General features: G+C 52.3%; 1 protein-coding gene across 13 annotated transcripts in view; it reads left to right on the forward strand.

Moving 5' to 3' along the window:
• Positions 1-15773, forward strand: part of ADD1 (adducin 1) — an 87262-nt gene that overhangs the window by 65305 nt on the left and 6184 nt on the right. For 5 of the 13 annotated variants that reach the window (XM_019711479.2, XM_074320439.1, XM_074320445.1 and 2 more), the window contains 8 exons: positions 1487-1630; positions 1735-1833; positions 2536-2712; positions 6844-7188; positions 9585-9686; positions 10184-10273; positions 10964-11056; positions 15207-15363. In XM_019711479.2, coding sequence (XP_019567038.2) covers positions 1487-1630; positions 1735-1833; positions 2536-2712; positions 6844-7188; positions 9585-9686; positions 10184-10273; positions 10964-11056; positions 15207-15363 — 1207 coding nt within the window. The remainder of the gene's footprint in view (positions 1-1486; positions 1631-1734; positions 1834-2535; positions 2713-6843; positions 7189-9584; positions 9687-10183; positions 10274-10963; positions 11057-15206; positions 15364-15773) is intronic. The other 8 variants (XM_074320468.1, XM_074320471.1, XM_074320483.1 and 5 more) reach the window with 3 other exon arrangements.

A 15773-nucleotide genomic window follows, 5' to 3' on the forward strand; every position in this document is an offset into this window, starting at 1 on the left:
CAGGCGTGACAGGGAGAGGTCAAAGCCTAGAAACAACCTGGCCAGCCTCCCCGCAGATGTTCTGTATGGAGCCAGCGGAACCAGGTTGGGTCATGCATGACTGGGGAGGGTCAGAAGGGGGCAGTTGGGTAAGAGGGCACCGACACTGCAGGCTGTTAGGAGAGCTGGCCTCCAAGCCCTGAGCTCCCAGGAGCACACCCCAGCCCACCGTCACCCCCACAGCCCAGACCCGAGCTACCAGGAGCCCACCCCCACAGCCCACCACCAAGGGTACCCTGACAAAGGCCAGACCTCCTCTCAGTGTGAGAATGCACATTGTGGTTGCTGGTACAGGCATGTGAAAGTGTAACACTCTAGAACTGTGTCAACAGTTTTATACTTTAATGACTGCATGGGCTTATTTGTAGAACAGATGACCTCATTGATCAGTAATGCTGAATTTTAATCTTTCTTGATGTTTGAATGTCATGCATATTGATTTTTTTAGATGAATGATAGATCTGCTTTGTTTATTTTACTTGAAGATGTGGTTCTTGATACCAACATCTTTTCACTCACTAAGATACAGCGTTACTAGATACAGCATTCTCTGAATGATATAATTTTTTTCCTAAAAGAGTACATGCTCTTCTAACTACAAAAATATCATGCAAAAGGAAAAAAAAGCCCATGCATTTTAAAGAACCATTTGTGGTACCTTTGAAAATATGGTTACAAACAAATTACAGACCATGTAGTTTGTCTTAAAAATTATCCAGATAAGTTTACTTGGTAAGGAAATTTCTTATAGGTGATACTGGGAAAGGAATTAAATATGGGATTGCCTTTTTTTGTGGTATTGTCTTTTTAGATTAACTTTTCTCTGTGGAATTGTTACCACCTATAGATATTATTTGAATCTTTGGAGCCTGTTACTCTAGATAGAGGACCTTCAAAATTAGCGAATTCTGAAGTCAGTTTGGGAATCTTAAGGGCTATATGAACACTTAGAGTTTTTACTTAAATGTAGAGAAAGTATACAGTATAATTATCCTTAACTTTTATAAATTTGCTTTTATCTAATTTTCAGGTGTTTCTGCCCCACCTACAACCCAAGATGAAAAGTACACAAAAATCTTACAGCATTTCAAACCCTCTCTTTGCGATGTCATGACTCCTTCAGAGGAAGCCATTGTCTCTCATGGCATTAGCTTCAAGTCTAGCTAATCAATAGTGTTTCTAGTCAGTGTGGGAGAAATCCAGAAAGATGTGGAATTTCTTCTGAGGCTCCACCAGCTTAGTGATCGCTTTGATTTTTAAGTACAGAGTGAGACTAAGCTCCCAGAAGTAAAATTTGTCTTAAGTTCATGGGTCATTTATTTCTGAGACGAGAACAAAATAAAATCTGTTCCCTTTTGTATTTTTTTTGAGGAAAGCATTTACCATGTCATCTGTCAACGTGTGAATCTTGATTTGCCCTCATTCATGGTGACCGCTTGTTCTCTAGGTCTCTGCGATGAAATGTGGCCTCTTGCCCATCTCCCCGGAGGCCCTTTCCCTCGGAGAAGTGGCTTATCATGATTATCATGGGATTCTGGTTGATGAGGAGGAAAAAGTTTTAATTCAGAAAAATTTGGGGCCTAAAAGCAAGGTCAGTAGGCATCTAATCTGATGTTTAAATCATAGCGGGAAGAAGAAAACAGTGTGGGTAGCCATCTTCTTGCCTGGCATCATGGAGCTGTGGTGTCCCCTCAGGTCCTTATTCTCCGGAATCATGGGCTCGTGTCCGTCGGCGAGAGCGTGGAGGAGGCCTTCTACTACATCCGTAACCTGGTGGTCGCGTGTGAGATTCAGGTGGGCGGTGTCCCGCAGCTGCAGTGGGTTTAGGGGGAGCGGGGTGCCCACACTGGTGATACTGGTTTCGCAGGGTGTATCTCTGAGCCACCTCTGTGCCAAGTACGAGCTCAGGAATCTAGAAATTGACCAGGGCAAGTGCCATTTCATGGGTTAGGTGGAGAAATGATACTGGGCCTTTTGTTTGTAAATTTTTAGTTTTTAAAATACATAAGCCACTACCATTTATGGAGTATTCGTGTGTGCCCACCCCAGGACCAGGTGCCTAGCATGTGTGATCACGTGTCATTTCATTTGACCCTTGTGGCACTCAGGTGCAGAGCGCGACAGACTTGCTGCAGTCTCACAGCTGTGAGTGCCCCTTCAGCCAGTCTGCGGAGCCCGCGTTTCTGTGCTCCCACTGTCACCCAGACTTGTGTCTGTGGTGGTGCGGTCCCCAGTCCGCCTCACACGGTCGCCACAGGCGCTTTGTTTTCCATTCCTCCTCTAAGTGGGTGCCCAGTGTGTTTGTCATGCTGAAGAGAAAAGAACTTCTGAAATAACTTCTAAAAAGAACTTGGTGATGAGTCTGTCACTTCCACTCAGCAGTTTGGTTTCCTTTGAAGCCTTGTACATTCCTGTGTAAATGGTCTCTCATAGTCGCCCGACTCCATTGCTGTCAGTAAGAAGCTCAAACTGTAGTGTTCGTTTGTTTTGGAAAAGGTTCGAACCCTGGCCAGTGCTGGAGGGCCCGACAACTTAGTGCTCCTGGATCCTGGGAAGTACAAAGCCAGAGCCCCGTCCCCGGGCTCCCCAGCGGGCGAAGGCACCGGGTCGCCTCCCAAGTGGCTGGTCGGCGAGCAGGAGTTTGAAGCCCTCATGCGGATGCTTGATAACCTGGTAAGAGTCGCACTGCCACTCAGTGATGAGGGCTTCATTCATAGCGCACAAATGTTGGCGTGTTAGAGCAGGTGAAGTGTGCTGTGCGGTTGCTGTCTGAGCGCAGTGTCTGAGCACTTTCGTCTTGAGCCACATCCTGAAGCAGCACCAGGCCAGGGTAACTTCTAGGCTTGTGCGCGATAAGATCCAGAGCTGAGGCATTCTTGTTGTGCTTTGTTTTTCAAGGTAGTCTTGTTTGGCCTCCGTGGGGACAAGAGCACGAGACTGGTCTGCTCTGGGGTTGGCTCAGCACCCATCGTCCCACACACGCTTTCGAGGGGCCTTTCTGTCAGTCGGCCAAGTGTTAATGCTAAGTCTGGCTCCTGGGGCTGAGTCCTGGGGTCCACAGACACCTGCTGTTGACGTCCCTTGTGGGAGACCTTCGTCCTTCCTGCAGGGACACGGAGCCCAGCACGCACGAGCTGGGATGGTGGGGCTTTCAGCAGAGTGGGGAAGTACACAGTGGGGCGTGGTTGGCGTTGGGGGCTCAATGAGAGACTCCGTGCTTCTCGGGGACCAGGGAGAGCTTCATGTAGAAGGTGGCACTTGGAAAAGACCTCAGAGAATAGACAGGGTCGCGACAGACTGAGTTGGGAGAAGGAAGGTGTGTGCGGCAGAGGCAGCATACAACTGAAGACACAGTGAGGGGGAGATGGAGACAGCCTGTCGGATCCTTCTCTGACTTACCAGGTTCTGTAAATGTCAGAATGAGACCCTCAGGGTCCAGGAGAGAGACCATGTTGTAAGACAGGCGATTCTGTATGGGCCCATTCACACTTCACTGTCACACCTCTACATGGGCTTCCAGAGGACGCCCTACCATTGCCTGAGCTGACGGGAGTGGGGGGCAGAGGAGGCTGGGGCAGGGCTGGGCTCCTTGGCATTGTGTGACTGTGCTGGGTGCCGCAGACAGGGGCCACAAGGATATCCTGACTGTTGGAGCAGCTCACACTTGGGATGGGTGGCTGCAGGAGGCAGGAAGTTGAACTTGCCTGAAGATTTTGGAACAAGAAGAATTCATAGATCTGATTCAGGGTGTCTGTCCTAAGTGTCCTCAGGGGCTGAGTATCTACAGGAGCAGATTTGATCAGTGAGGGAGCAGGAAGCAGAATCTTCCATAACTTCCGAGTTCACGTGCTCAGTAAAGATGGATTGCATTAACTGACTAACTACCCTTGAGCCTGTAGCGATGAACAGGGCACAGTTCTGGCCGGCAAGGAGTCACCCTAGTCAGGGACATACAGCCAGCACCAGTGACCTGTGTCCTGACAGCGTGATGGAAGCAGACACAGGGTGTGTGCCAGGCTGGGCCAAGGGAAGCAGGCAGAGAAACAGAGCTCATCAAGAAGAGGGAAGAAGCGGATGGAGTTAGGGGCAGACCAGGGTGGTGCAACCTCAGGAAAGACACAGGCCGAGAAGGTTTGAGAGGGGCAGTGGTGGCCCCGACGTCAGTGTCGGGAGTCACGTTTCCACGGGGGTCCAACAAGGTGATGAGCGCTGGGGTGGACTGCTCTTACAGCCCTCCTCCTCCTCCTGGCAAATCTTTGACGTTTCATGACTCTTGCACCTAAAAGTCCAGTGGGGAACAGGGGAGAGGAATAAGAGTCAAGAACAGCAGCCCACCCCATTGTGCGCACTCAGTGTGTCTGGAAGAAGGAGAGGGACGAGTTGGAATTAGGCAGTAACTTCACTCAGTGGGGAGGAAGCTGAAGGATGAAAGGTGGTGACGACGCGGGTATTTGATTCAGGGTCCCTCACGTGCACAGGTTATTAGTATCATTTTAATGTTAGAAGGTCGTGTCGTTTATAAGAAACAAACTGGACAGTGACACTGGTCATGGTCCATGTTTTAATTCGCATTCTGATTAGCCATGTGTGTTCGCTAGTTGAGTAGAGAATGGTTGGAGAGTCTCACACCACGAGAGAGACTTCATTTGAACATACACAGAAGCGCTCCATTGTTTCCCACAAAATTGAGATTTACTTCATTCCAGCATCTCAAGGAAGGAATGGATCCATTTTAACTATAAGCCGTATAGTAAGTCTGAGTGCTGCCTCTGATTTTGGTTGGATAGCATTTAAAGGGGAAGAAGAAAGAAAAACCCAGACTCTGTCGGGAAAATTTTGTGAAGAAGTCCTGGGTGGTTTATCCTGAAGTCATGGAGATTACTTAAGTCCTGGCTCTCTGAGCAAGAGGAAACTTGAATTAATAAGAACTGTCTTTTCCTGAAGACAGTCTTCTTATACCTGAGTCGTTATCTTATTTATTATTCCTCAACAAAGCATGCTCATAAATGGAAAAATGGCCAGTGCAGACAGACATTTACCTCACTTTCTGAGGCAGTTATGAAAAAACAAACTCCAGGGATTAGTACCATCCTTTTTTGTTTTTTAGTATTCATTGGGGAATATTGGGGAACAGTGTGTTTTTCCAGGACCCATCAGCTCCAAGTCAAGTCATTGATTTCAATCTAATTGTGGAGGGCGCAGCTCACTGACCCAGGTGGGAATTGAACCCATGACGTTGGTGTTATGAGCACCGCACTCCAACCAACTGAGCCAACCGGCCACCAGTACCATCCTTTTTTAAATGTATTAAAGGAATGGTTGGTAATAAAGGTGGCCGCCAGAGAGGAGAAGCACCCAGAGCAGTGAGAGGGTTACTAGACTGAGAAGAATGGGGATGTTTGTGAAGTACCCGGCAAGCAGGGCGCTGACACGACTCACTTACGTGACCAGCCATATGTGATCCTTTCAAGTCTTATTTCTCTTGTCATTTCCCGGGGAGGCGCTGTGACTGATGTGTCAGGTCAGGAGTGCGGGCCCAGATGAGCTCCGTCCTCGCTGAGGCTCTCCCAGGCCCCGCCTGGGGTCTCCTCCGAAGGCGCTCTCAGGCTCCGGGCAGAGGCCGTTTTCTCACAGCTGTGGCAGTCATGGTGCCTTACCTCTTCAGAGCCAGCAATAGGCAGACGCAGGATTGGCGCTGCACACATAATCCATCCTGTCCCCTTTGCCGAATTCCACTGGTTAGAAACTCCAGGGGGGAGGGCATTACAGGGGGTGGCGACCATGGGGCCACCCTAACGTCTATGTGCAGCACCAGCCAAGTGCTGAGCACTGAGTAGGAGGGACAAGTAAGACCCCATCCCTGCCTTGGAGGCCCTGCCCTACCTGGGGGCGATGAGCAGACAGGCGGGCCCAGCACAGCGGCTGCGGGCTGTCGGGCCATCGCAGAGGCATGAGTGGGACGTGTGTTATAAAGCACAGTTAGTAGCTGGTTTTGAGGCAGAGTGGGAGGTTGAACTTGAATGTTGTCACAGTCAGCGGTGAAGTAAGTTTGCCAAGAACTGGGTGTCATGAGGTGTACTTGTTTGGTGTTCCCTAGATTATCATGGTATGTAAACTGTGACCTAAAAGGTTAAAACAAAAAATTAACTGGGTTGGTTAATGTAACCTGTACTATAGCCAGCAGCAAGTAAGCCCTGTTTTTTGTTTTTTGTTTTAAAAAAGTTCTAACTTTTTGTTGAAATACAATAAACAGGAGAGGTGCACTGCACCTATGTACATACTCAGTTTATTAGTTTTTAAAAACTGAACACACATAACCAGCCCCCAGATCAAAAACCCCCAGCCCCTCCTAAGCCCATCCCCTCTTTCAGTCACTTAGCCCGTCCCAAGGGTGACTACTCTCCTGTCTTCTCGCAGCAGAGGTTGGCTTTGCCTCTTTTGTGCCTTTTGTGCTCAATTGTGAGATTCGTCCTCATGTTGTCTCTAGTGATAGAGGATGCACCCACTTTGCTGTGTCGTGCTCTGTTCTGTGACTGTACCACAGCTATCCATCCTACCGGTGACGGACTTCCAGGGTGTTTCCTGCGGGGGCTGTTGGGAAGAGTGCTGCTGTCAGCATTCCAGTGCCTGTGTTTTGGGGAACATACTTGCATTTCTGTCGGGCACATGCCAAGGAGCAGAATTGCTGACTCGTGGGGTGTGCATGTGTGTGGCTTCTGTAGGTGTCTGCACACAATTTTCCAAAGTGGAACTCTGTTTGGAGACTTGTAATATTGACTGTCTTTCACTCTCTTTGGACCCTAGGGTTACAGAACCGGCTACCCTTACCGATACCCTGCTCTGAGAGAGAAGTCTAAAAAGTACAGCGAGGTGGAGGTTCCTGCTAGTGTCACAGGCTACTCCTTTGCTAGTGACGCTGATTCGGGCACTGGCTCCCCTCTCAGACACAGTTTTCAGAAGCAGCAACGAGAGAAGACAAGGTGGCTGAACTCTGGCCGCGGTGACGAGGCCTCTGAGGAAGGGCAGAATGGAAGCAGCCCCAAGTCGAAGACTAAGGTGTGGACGAACATTACACACGATCACGTGAAACCCTTGCTGCAGTCTCTCTCGTCCGGTGTCTGCGTGCCAAGCTGTATTACCAACTGCTTGGTCTGTGCCTACCTTACTGTTCATAGTTAGATGATGTAGAGCAAGTCGGGCAGCGGGGGCTTCGGAGGCTTTGGGAACCCCGCCCTTCTGACCCTCCTTAACTGTTAGCCTGGCCCCAAAGCCCTTTGTGCGCCGGCCATCACCCACGTAACGCTGTTTACTCTCAACTGCTTAGCGACATTGCACCTCTCCAGTGCCTGCAGCGTTACAGCTGCGCACATAGCAGGAGTACTGAGGAACTTGCAGAGTGGGAGCTGTCGTTGAATCCAAATTGTGTGTGAGGAATCTTCATACCTCCTACACGAAAGCTAGTCCTGTTGTAACCAATTTGTTTGGTGTTGTCAACTCCACTGGTTCCAGTAAGTCGCTAAAGTCTGTTCTTTAAAGTCTTGAGTGTGTCCTTAAGCAGTTTTCCCTCTGGGCTCCCGGGCACCTTCTCAGCTGGCCCTGGTCCTCCCTCGTCAGCCTCCTCCCTGCTTCTGTCCCAAAGCCTCCGAACGCTCTCGGCAGCTGCCTCCTGCATGGACTGTTGCATGTGAGTAGACGCCATCGTGCCGAGTCCCCTGACTCCTGCTGGGTGCGCATGACCCAAGTGCAGTGCAGGCCACCTGCAGGCGCCAGTGATAGATGCTGCGGCCTGGTGCTCAGCCATCGAGCCCGTGACAGTCCCCTGGCTCCTGCACTGTGGGGTAGGAGAAGGTCCTGCAGTGGAGTCTCATGAGGGGACAGCTGGGACAGACCCACCTCTGCATGACTAGTAGTGGAGTGCAGGCAAAATGAGGCTTGGTGTCCTGCGGCAGGGGCACCAAGTAAGCAAGTGGGGCTCCTGTTCCCTTATAACAGTGCTTTTACCTTATAGATTTGCTTAAGGGAGAGAAGCTCTGTCCTCCCGGGGCTTCTGGTGTCTTCCTGGCGCACAGTGGGTGAGAGAGCCTCTGAGCTCCTGAGCTGGCAGGGCCGGGGCAGGCCCTCTGTTTGAGCCCGTCCCTCCTCTTCCTTCTCCCTCTTCTTCCTCCCTCCTCCCCACCCTCCCGCCCCTTTTTTTTCCCTCTATACCTACTGCTCGCCCCTTTTTGCTTCCTTCATGTTGTTTGTTTCGTTTCTCTTTCTTTCACTTACTAAAGGGGGTGGGCCTGTGCTGGGGACATCAGTGCACCACACTGAGCATCGTGACGGGGGTGTCGGAATGTGCGCAGCGGGGCTTGGTGCTCTGTTCACTCTTAGCGTGGCGTTAGTCAGTGTGTGCGTGGGCGGGCAGACCTTGCCAGATGTTTGGGTGTTTCTGGTTCCGGAGTGACACAGAGCCCGAGTGGTGTTCGCAGGTTGGTACTTAACTCACAGTCGTTGTTGTTATGTTTTCAAACGTGTTCAAGCTTCACAGGTGGTGGTTTTCATGTTTTGACTAAAAATTATTTTTATAAAAAGCTGGAGTTACTTTCTCTGGGAAGATAACCATCAGTGAGTACCTCGCAGCTCAAGCCCACCCCTCACTCCTTCGCGTGCCTAAGCCTTTGCCACTTTTGTTGCTTTCCTTCCAATCTATGGTTTATGGCTACCTTATTGCCTCTTGAAAATATTCTGAAAAGCACATTTGCTCTTTAAGGTCGGCTTGTTTTAATGTTCAGTGCCTGCTTGTGCCTAAGAATTAGAATTCAATTAAAAATCTCATATTGATTGGAGAGCCAAAAAACAATGTGAAAGGTGCAGTGTGCTGACGATATCTAAAACAGCCTTCTGATAAGAACTCATAAAGCGCTTCAAGTTTGTTTGGGATATTTTTGTAACACTCAGATGTACGACGTTATGTAAAATATTCGACATCACCAAACTTCACAGGTAGCTGCTGTGTAAGCGTTCAGTGATTTTCTTGGGTTGAAACAGCTACGCAAATAGTGCACTCTGATGCTGTGGTTTGTTTTCATGCCAAACTTTGGTGATGCCCACTCTCGCCTCACAGTGCCAAGTCCGTGCCTACGTCTGGGTAGCACATTACATTGCTTTCCATGGTCCTGTCATCTCATGCTTCCCGCTGGCTTTGGTGTTGACGACTCTCAGAGCTGTGAACCAATGTGCTCTGAAGGGTCCCCAGGCCGAGTCCTCGGGAGTGATGGGGGCATAACTCGTCGTCAGCCTGTGTCATGCCCTAGATTCCAGCCGGGCTGTCTCAGTGGCCCTTGCTGCACAGTCACGAGCCTGGCTTCCACCATTTCTGGCTTCTGTTGGGACATGCCCACCCGACCTGACCGTAGCAGGGGCACGGCGGGAGTGTGGTCATTGGTTCATTCTCTGTGACGTTCAGTGCATGACCAGATGTGAGATAAGTTGGACAGATTGATGCTGTGGTGTCCCTTGTCGTCGCCACACTTCTGACTTTTCAACTGTTCTTGATATTACAGTGGACTAGAGAGGACGGACACAGGACTTCCACCTCTGCTGTCCCCAACCTGTTCGTCCCGCTGAACACGAACCCCAAGGAGGTCCAGGAGACGAGGAACAAGGTGCATACCGCCGGGCTGGCGCCCACTGGGACCTTGTGAGCAGGAGGGCAGGGGGCTCGTGCTGGTGCTGCTGTCCTCACAGTGACGTGCGAGCCGCAGACTGCACGGGGCTGCTGCTGGCTCACATGGCAGAGCCGCACTGGAAGCCGCCTTTCGGGGTTCAGTGGGAGTCGTGACCGTTGCTGTACCAGCACACGAGACACGCCCCCTTTCCCCCTCCCCAAGACTGGCTCACAGGGGATGTTTGCCCTCGAGTGAGTGTTCACCCGTCACCTAGAGGTGCAGAGTGTAGGGACGAGCCTTCCGACCCGAGACCCTTGCATTACTGAGCCACGGGACCAGCACCACCCCGTAGGCTGGGTGGTCACACTGCCCCAGTGGGCAGGGCAGGGCAGAGCTCCGTGCAGCTCACTCGTGACTGGGCCTGGCTCTGACTCAGCTGTCCTAGCCGGCTTCCTGTGCTGTCGATGAGTGTCTGTCCTTCTTGCCGTCCTCAGATCCGGGAGCAGAACTTACAGGACATTAAGACTGCCGGCCCCCAGTCGCAGGTTTTGTGTGGTGTAATGATGGACAGGAGCCTCGTCCAGGTGAGAGCTCAGAAGGTCTCTGACATTAGTGAATGGGGGCTCGAATGGCCGTCCTCTCCCAAGTTATTCTTAAGTTGAGAGAGAATGGCTCGATGAGGTAAGTGTTCTTTCTCAGCAACTGGTTGTCTTTGTTCAAAGTCTCCATGATAAGAACTCAGCCCCTTTTCCTCGAGTTAGGCCAAGTGCGCACCCCAGGGCCGCGTCCCCTCCAGCCCGGCCCCATCACTGCATGCCTGCGAGGGCGGCGCAGGGCTGCTTTGGGGTGGCTTTGCCCGGTCTGAGGGGCGGACGCAGTGCTAGGAGAGGGCGGGGTCAGTGGCCTTCATTCTTGTACATGTCACTGCCTGCAATGGCATGCTGCTGGGGCAAAGTGGTCGCAGAGGTACCTGTAAACGTGCTCATTTCCCCTTGCTCAGAAGGGATGTGCCTCGTGGCACGTGGAAGGTAATCGTGTAAGTAGTTACCTCGGAAACCTCCCCCACGACTGCAGGGCAGGTGATTGTCACCGCCTTCCTGAAGTCGGCCAGCCGCGGTCCTGTTCTGTGCTCGTGTTTGCACGTAGCACTTGGCACCGCTGTGCCCACTGCGCCGGCCGTCTCTGCTGCATGCTCTGCCGGCACCAGCCTGTGCGCTCGTTGGGACTTCAAAGCTGGGCCTGGCGGGCTCTGCTGACTCAGTTTACTGTTGCAGGACGCCCCCCTGTCTGACTGTACGGAGACAATCGAAGGGCTCGAGCTCCCAGAGCAGACCTTTAGTCCTGCTAAGTCTGTCTCTGTTAGAAAGGTACTCACTGCCCTGCCCTTCTACCTGCCGTCCCTCACCTGTCTGCTCGCTAGGCATTGTCTTAGGTACCAAAGTGGCTGTGAGCCAGACTCTAAATTATTCCTGAGACTGGACAGGAGGTTCTGTTCTGCCTGCTCTGTTCTTGAATTAACACATTTGCTACGAGATTATTTCACGATGGTCAGCCTTCTGCGTGGTGGTTAAGTGGCCAGTGTTAGCTGCATTCCTGCAGTTCTGCATGGATTTTGGTTAGTACAGGTTTGGGGTTTGGGGAGTTTGTTACATGACGCCGATTGCAGAAGGCTCGGGGGCAGACTGTGAGCAGTGGCAGTGTTCCCTTGTCACTTTGTCCCTTTGCTTGCTTAGCTGTGACTATAAATGTAAGGACTGTGGCATTTGGAGGCTGTATGATTGACAGACGTCATTTCAGAGGAATAGGAAACAGACAGTCTTTGTCAGCCCTTGGTGATGAAATGCTTTATTTTTACCTTTTAAAAGAAACCTAGATTCTTTTTTAACGTTGCAAGGAAGAAAAAGACATGAAAATTTGAAACCCTAAATTATAGTTTCTCTGTGTACCCGCGTACCTAACGTAACGTGTGCTACTGTACATGTGGGGAACCCGTCTGGTGTAGACCCGCTCTGAGCTGTCAGGCGCGGTGTGCGGACCTGGCGCCCAGGACAGAGGGCAGACGGCAGGCTCAGGCTCGGTTATGAGGATATGTTCAGGCTCTGTCCCTTTCAGTTGCTACACCTCCAGGGAGGTACAAGTACCATCTTATCGATGTTCCAGTTGCCAGAGATGTAGAGAATATTCTGTATTCCTGCCGGGCATCCCCGCTGAGGACATTGTTTTGCATATTTATGTGTTCATTCAGCAAGTCTTGTTTTCCCTTGTCCTTACGATATACTTCCAGCTCCGTGCTTGGAGGAACTTCTCAGAGCCAGAGAGAAAGATGAACTCTTGTGCCTGTCACCTTGGTTTTCATGTTTCGGTACTTTGGGCCTAACCCTTGTGGTCCTGTTACCTCCTGATTCTTTGTCTCAGGTGTGTGAAGGTGTGTTGAGTCCACTGGGCCCTCAGCTGGCGGGTCCAGGGTCTGGCTGTACCTTGTTGGGCTGCCTCGAGGGCAGACTGCTTAGCTGTACTGGGGGGCGCCATTCGGGCCAGTTGCTCATCCAGACAGTTTCAGTTTGCTCTGTCCACTGCTCAGACCTGGGTGTGAATACTGCAGGAAGTGTAGGGGGGGCTCCCTCCCGGCCTGGCTGGCAGGTCGGGGCTCTGGGAGGGGGATTCCTGGTGAGTCCTGAGTCCTCCCCAAGTGCAAACAGCAGGTGAGACTCTGTGAAGGGCATGTCCAGGTGGGATTAGCAGAGGAGGCTGCTGGGCACCGAGCCCAGAGCTCCGTAGAGGAGATGCCCCTTCCATGGCTTCCTGTTCCAGACTTGGTGGTCCGCCCCCCCCGCCCTCTTTCGGGTGCTCCGTGCACCTTGGTCTTTTTCCCACCAACACAGCATATTTCACTTATCGGGGAATGTGCTTTCGTGCCTCTGATGTCCTTCCCTGGGGATGTCCCACGTCATTGTGTGTGGACCTTGAAGCACAGAGGACAGGGCTGCTTCTGGAAGGTGGCACTGCTCCTGGCAGCTTACGTTTCTCCTCGACCAGGTGAAAGGACTGTTCATGCCCTATAGATGTCCTCTTTCCAGTAAGGCAGGTGTGTGCATATTTGCTTCCCGTTTGAGAACCTGAGGGTGGCTATTGGGGACTGAGGAAGCTGGGCTTTTCTGGAAGGACTTTCCTTTGCTTCCAACTCTTTCTCACTGGTGGCCGTTGACACAAAGCAGGTGTTGTCTTCTGCCAGAAGAGGGGGCAGCAAGTCGTCCGCCACACCCGAGCTCCAGTGCCAGAGAGCACAGAAGCCCGGCCAAGGCTCTCTGGACTCAGCGTCACGCATGCCAGAGTGAGACCGGAAGTCATTCTGGCCACTTATTGGATTTTGTTACCAGTGAGTTGAGTTGTTAGAGACGAGTGTGTGGAAGTTTATGCTGAGAGCGTCCAGTGCAGGGAGGAACTGTGCTGTCCCATTTGTGCAGCCCAAGCTTCCCTTTCCTGCTGCACCTGTCACTCAGGCCGCGCGTGTCCTGCTGCCACGCTTCATGCTGCATGATAGAAATGGGAGGCAGGCCCACCTTGCAGGCTCACTCTGTGCACTTGGTGTTGAGCACCTGGGGTGTGCGTGGCCCAGCACTGAGAAAGCACATTCAAATCTGTGTGGGTGTTACAGATGAAAATCTGAAGCTCAGAGAGGTCAGGTCAGCAGCCCAGGGTTGCACAGCTTCATTCCACACCAGCTGCCTCAGTCCAGTGTAGAAGTAATAATTAGGCTTCTGTTTTGCTTAGAGCCGGTCGTAGCTAGAAGTGACAGAAGCAGCGGGAGCTTCCGCGTGGACCCTGGAGGGAGCAGCCATTGCACAGCCTGATTTCTCAGCCCGGGTTGCTCCAGGCGGGGCCTGTTTCTCTCTGCATCTCAAGCATTGCTCTTTGTCCTGACCTCCAGGGTAATAGGATCCCTCTGTCCCCAGATCTGTTCAGAGCTGGTCTTGATGACAGCTTGGCTCTCGCTGAGGAGGGAGCGCGCCCTTGCCACTGGTGGCAGGGACCAGCTGTGTGGCACATGAGGGCCGGGTGTCCTGGCACAGGGACACCCTTGCCTGTCCATGGGGCCTCTCTGTGGCAGTCAGTTCTTGATATTTTGTTCCTTTACTGAGTTTATCATTTGACCTAAGTGAATTTAAGCACTTTTCTCAAACTGCATGTCACCTCTCTGTGTCCCTGGCAGTGATAGGAGGATGCAAATGCAGCTCCCCAAGTTGCTATAGACCTACAGAGTGACAGCACCCACGGGACCTTAGCCGCTGTCAGCCCAACGGGCTCCTCTCGGGATGGTGAAACGGAGTCCTGGGGACAGGAGGGACTTGTCTCGGATTCCTCGCTGCCGAGGGGCACATGGGGATCCGATTCCCTGTCTTGGGGCGGCAGGGCTGCTGCCGAATGACAAACCAGTCGACCCTGGGTCAGGCGTTGTCAAAAGAGGGTCATCTCAGCTCTCGAGGCTCCGAACAAGGTTGCTGATTCCAGCTGGCCCTTTGCTTCTCTCTCCCGGGGTCTGTGTCACTGTCACTGGTGAGTCATGGTGTGAGTGCTCCAGGCACTGTGTCCAGCTTGCAGGACAGGGATTGCTCACCAGGTGCCCCAGGCCTCTGTCTGGCTCTTCTTGTGCACATGGCTGGGACCCTCCCTGAGGGAAGTGCTGATGGACCAGGCCTGGCATCGAAAGGATTTTGGATTCGCTTGTTTTCAGTGGTTTTTGGAAGCTCTCATTAAGTAACGGGAATGTGTGTGAGTTCTGGTTAACTTGCTCAAAAATGAACCCCAGAGCGTTGGGGGCCTAACCAGGCTGTGGGGCACAGACACGTACTGGGGCAGGTGAGTGTGGGGTGTCTCCTCCACTGCCGCCTGGCTCCCTCTCCCCGGGCCAGCTGGAGCCGCTGCCTCCTGGAAGACTGGGCATGGCCTGGGAGCCGCCTTTGTGCTGTGCAGTGCTCTCTGCTTTGCCTGTCTCCAAATTCCCTGTTTTCCAAAGTCCTCAGACAAGTTCTGGGCTTTGGGGACGTTTTGTTATGTCAGTGTCTTGGGAGGTAACCATAAACTGCATGGTCAGAAGAACAGGACGTATCTGTGCTCTTAGAATTGAAGCAGAGCTCTGAGCTACCTTACAGGAGTATCGTAATCTGTGACATTTTCTGATGTCATGAGAAGGGTACTTGGGTTACAGAGTCCCCTCTTTTATCTGTGTCAATGAGAACATGAGATTCTCACTGAGGTGCTTCTGAAACCTGCAGGTTTTCCTAGGGTTCTTGCCTCCTCTGACATTTATTTTGTAGCATCGAAATTGTGTTTCTCTGTATCCCCTCACTGAAGGCTGTAGCTCAGCCTAGGGCCTAAGGTGATGCCGGGCCGTGTGTCAGGTGTCTGTGTGTCCTGGAAAGCTGGCCCACCCCGCCTTACCTGCAGCCTGGCCTGGAAGGAGGGAGAGTCCTTCCGGGGCCGGGCCCCGGCAGACTGGGCAGCCCTTTTTGTCTGCAGGGGGAGCTGGTGACGGCCTCCAAGGCCATTATCGAGAAGGAGTACCAGCCGCACGTCATCGTGAGCACCGCAGGCCCCAACCCCTTCAACACGCTCACCGACCGAGAGCTGGAGGAGTACCGCCGGGAGGTAGAGCGGAAGCAGAAGGGCCCCGGAGGTGAGTGCTCCCGGGGTGATTGTAGGTGCTGATGAGAATGGTTCCCCACACGAAAGAGAAACCCAGTGTTTGGCTAAGGCCAGAATGTCACTCAGGGCACTTTGGCTCCCTAGTCATTCAGGCGAGTGCCAAAGGAAGTAGATGGTTACACTTGCTCATGAGTGCTCTGGGTAGGGGGGACCCACCAGTACCTGTGTGAGAGACGTCAGAGAGCTCCACGGGACCGCTGCCAGACAGATGTCCTGTGTGCTATCGCAAGGCATGCTGGGTGGGACCCCGCTCCTGAATGCCTCCACCCATATGAGGCTGGTCATGAAGACGTGATGAAAGTGGGGAGAAGGGATGGGGTCCGGGGCTCTGTGGCCTCAGCAGCACCCACAGGCACACTGCCGTCTGGAGGTCTGGGCTGT

The sequence above is a fragment of the Rhinolophus sinicus genome, linkage group LG02 (genome assembly GCF_036562045.2).
Source record: "Rhinolophus sinicus isolate RSC01 linkage group LG02, ASM3656204v1, whole genome shotgun sequence".
Taxonomy (NCBI): Eukaryota; Metazoa; Chordata; class Mammalia; order Chiroptera; family Rhinolophidae; genus Rhinolophus; species Rhinolophus sinicus.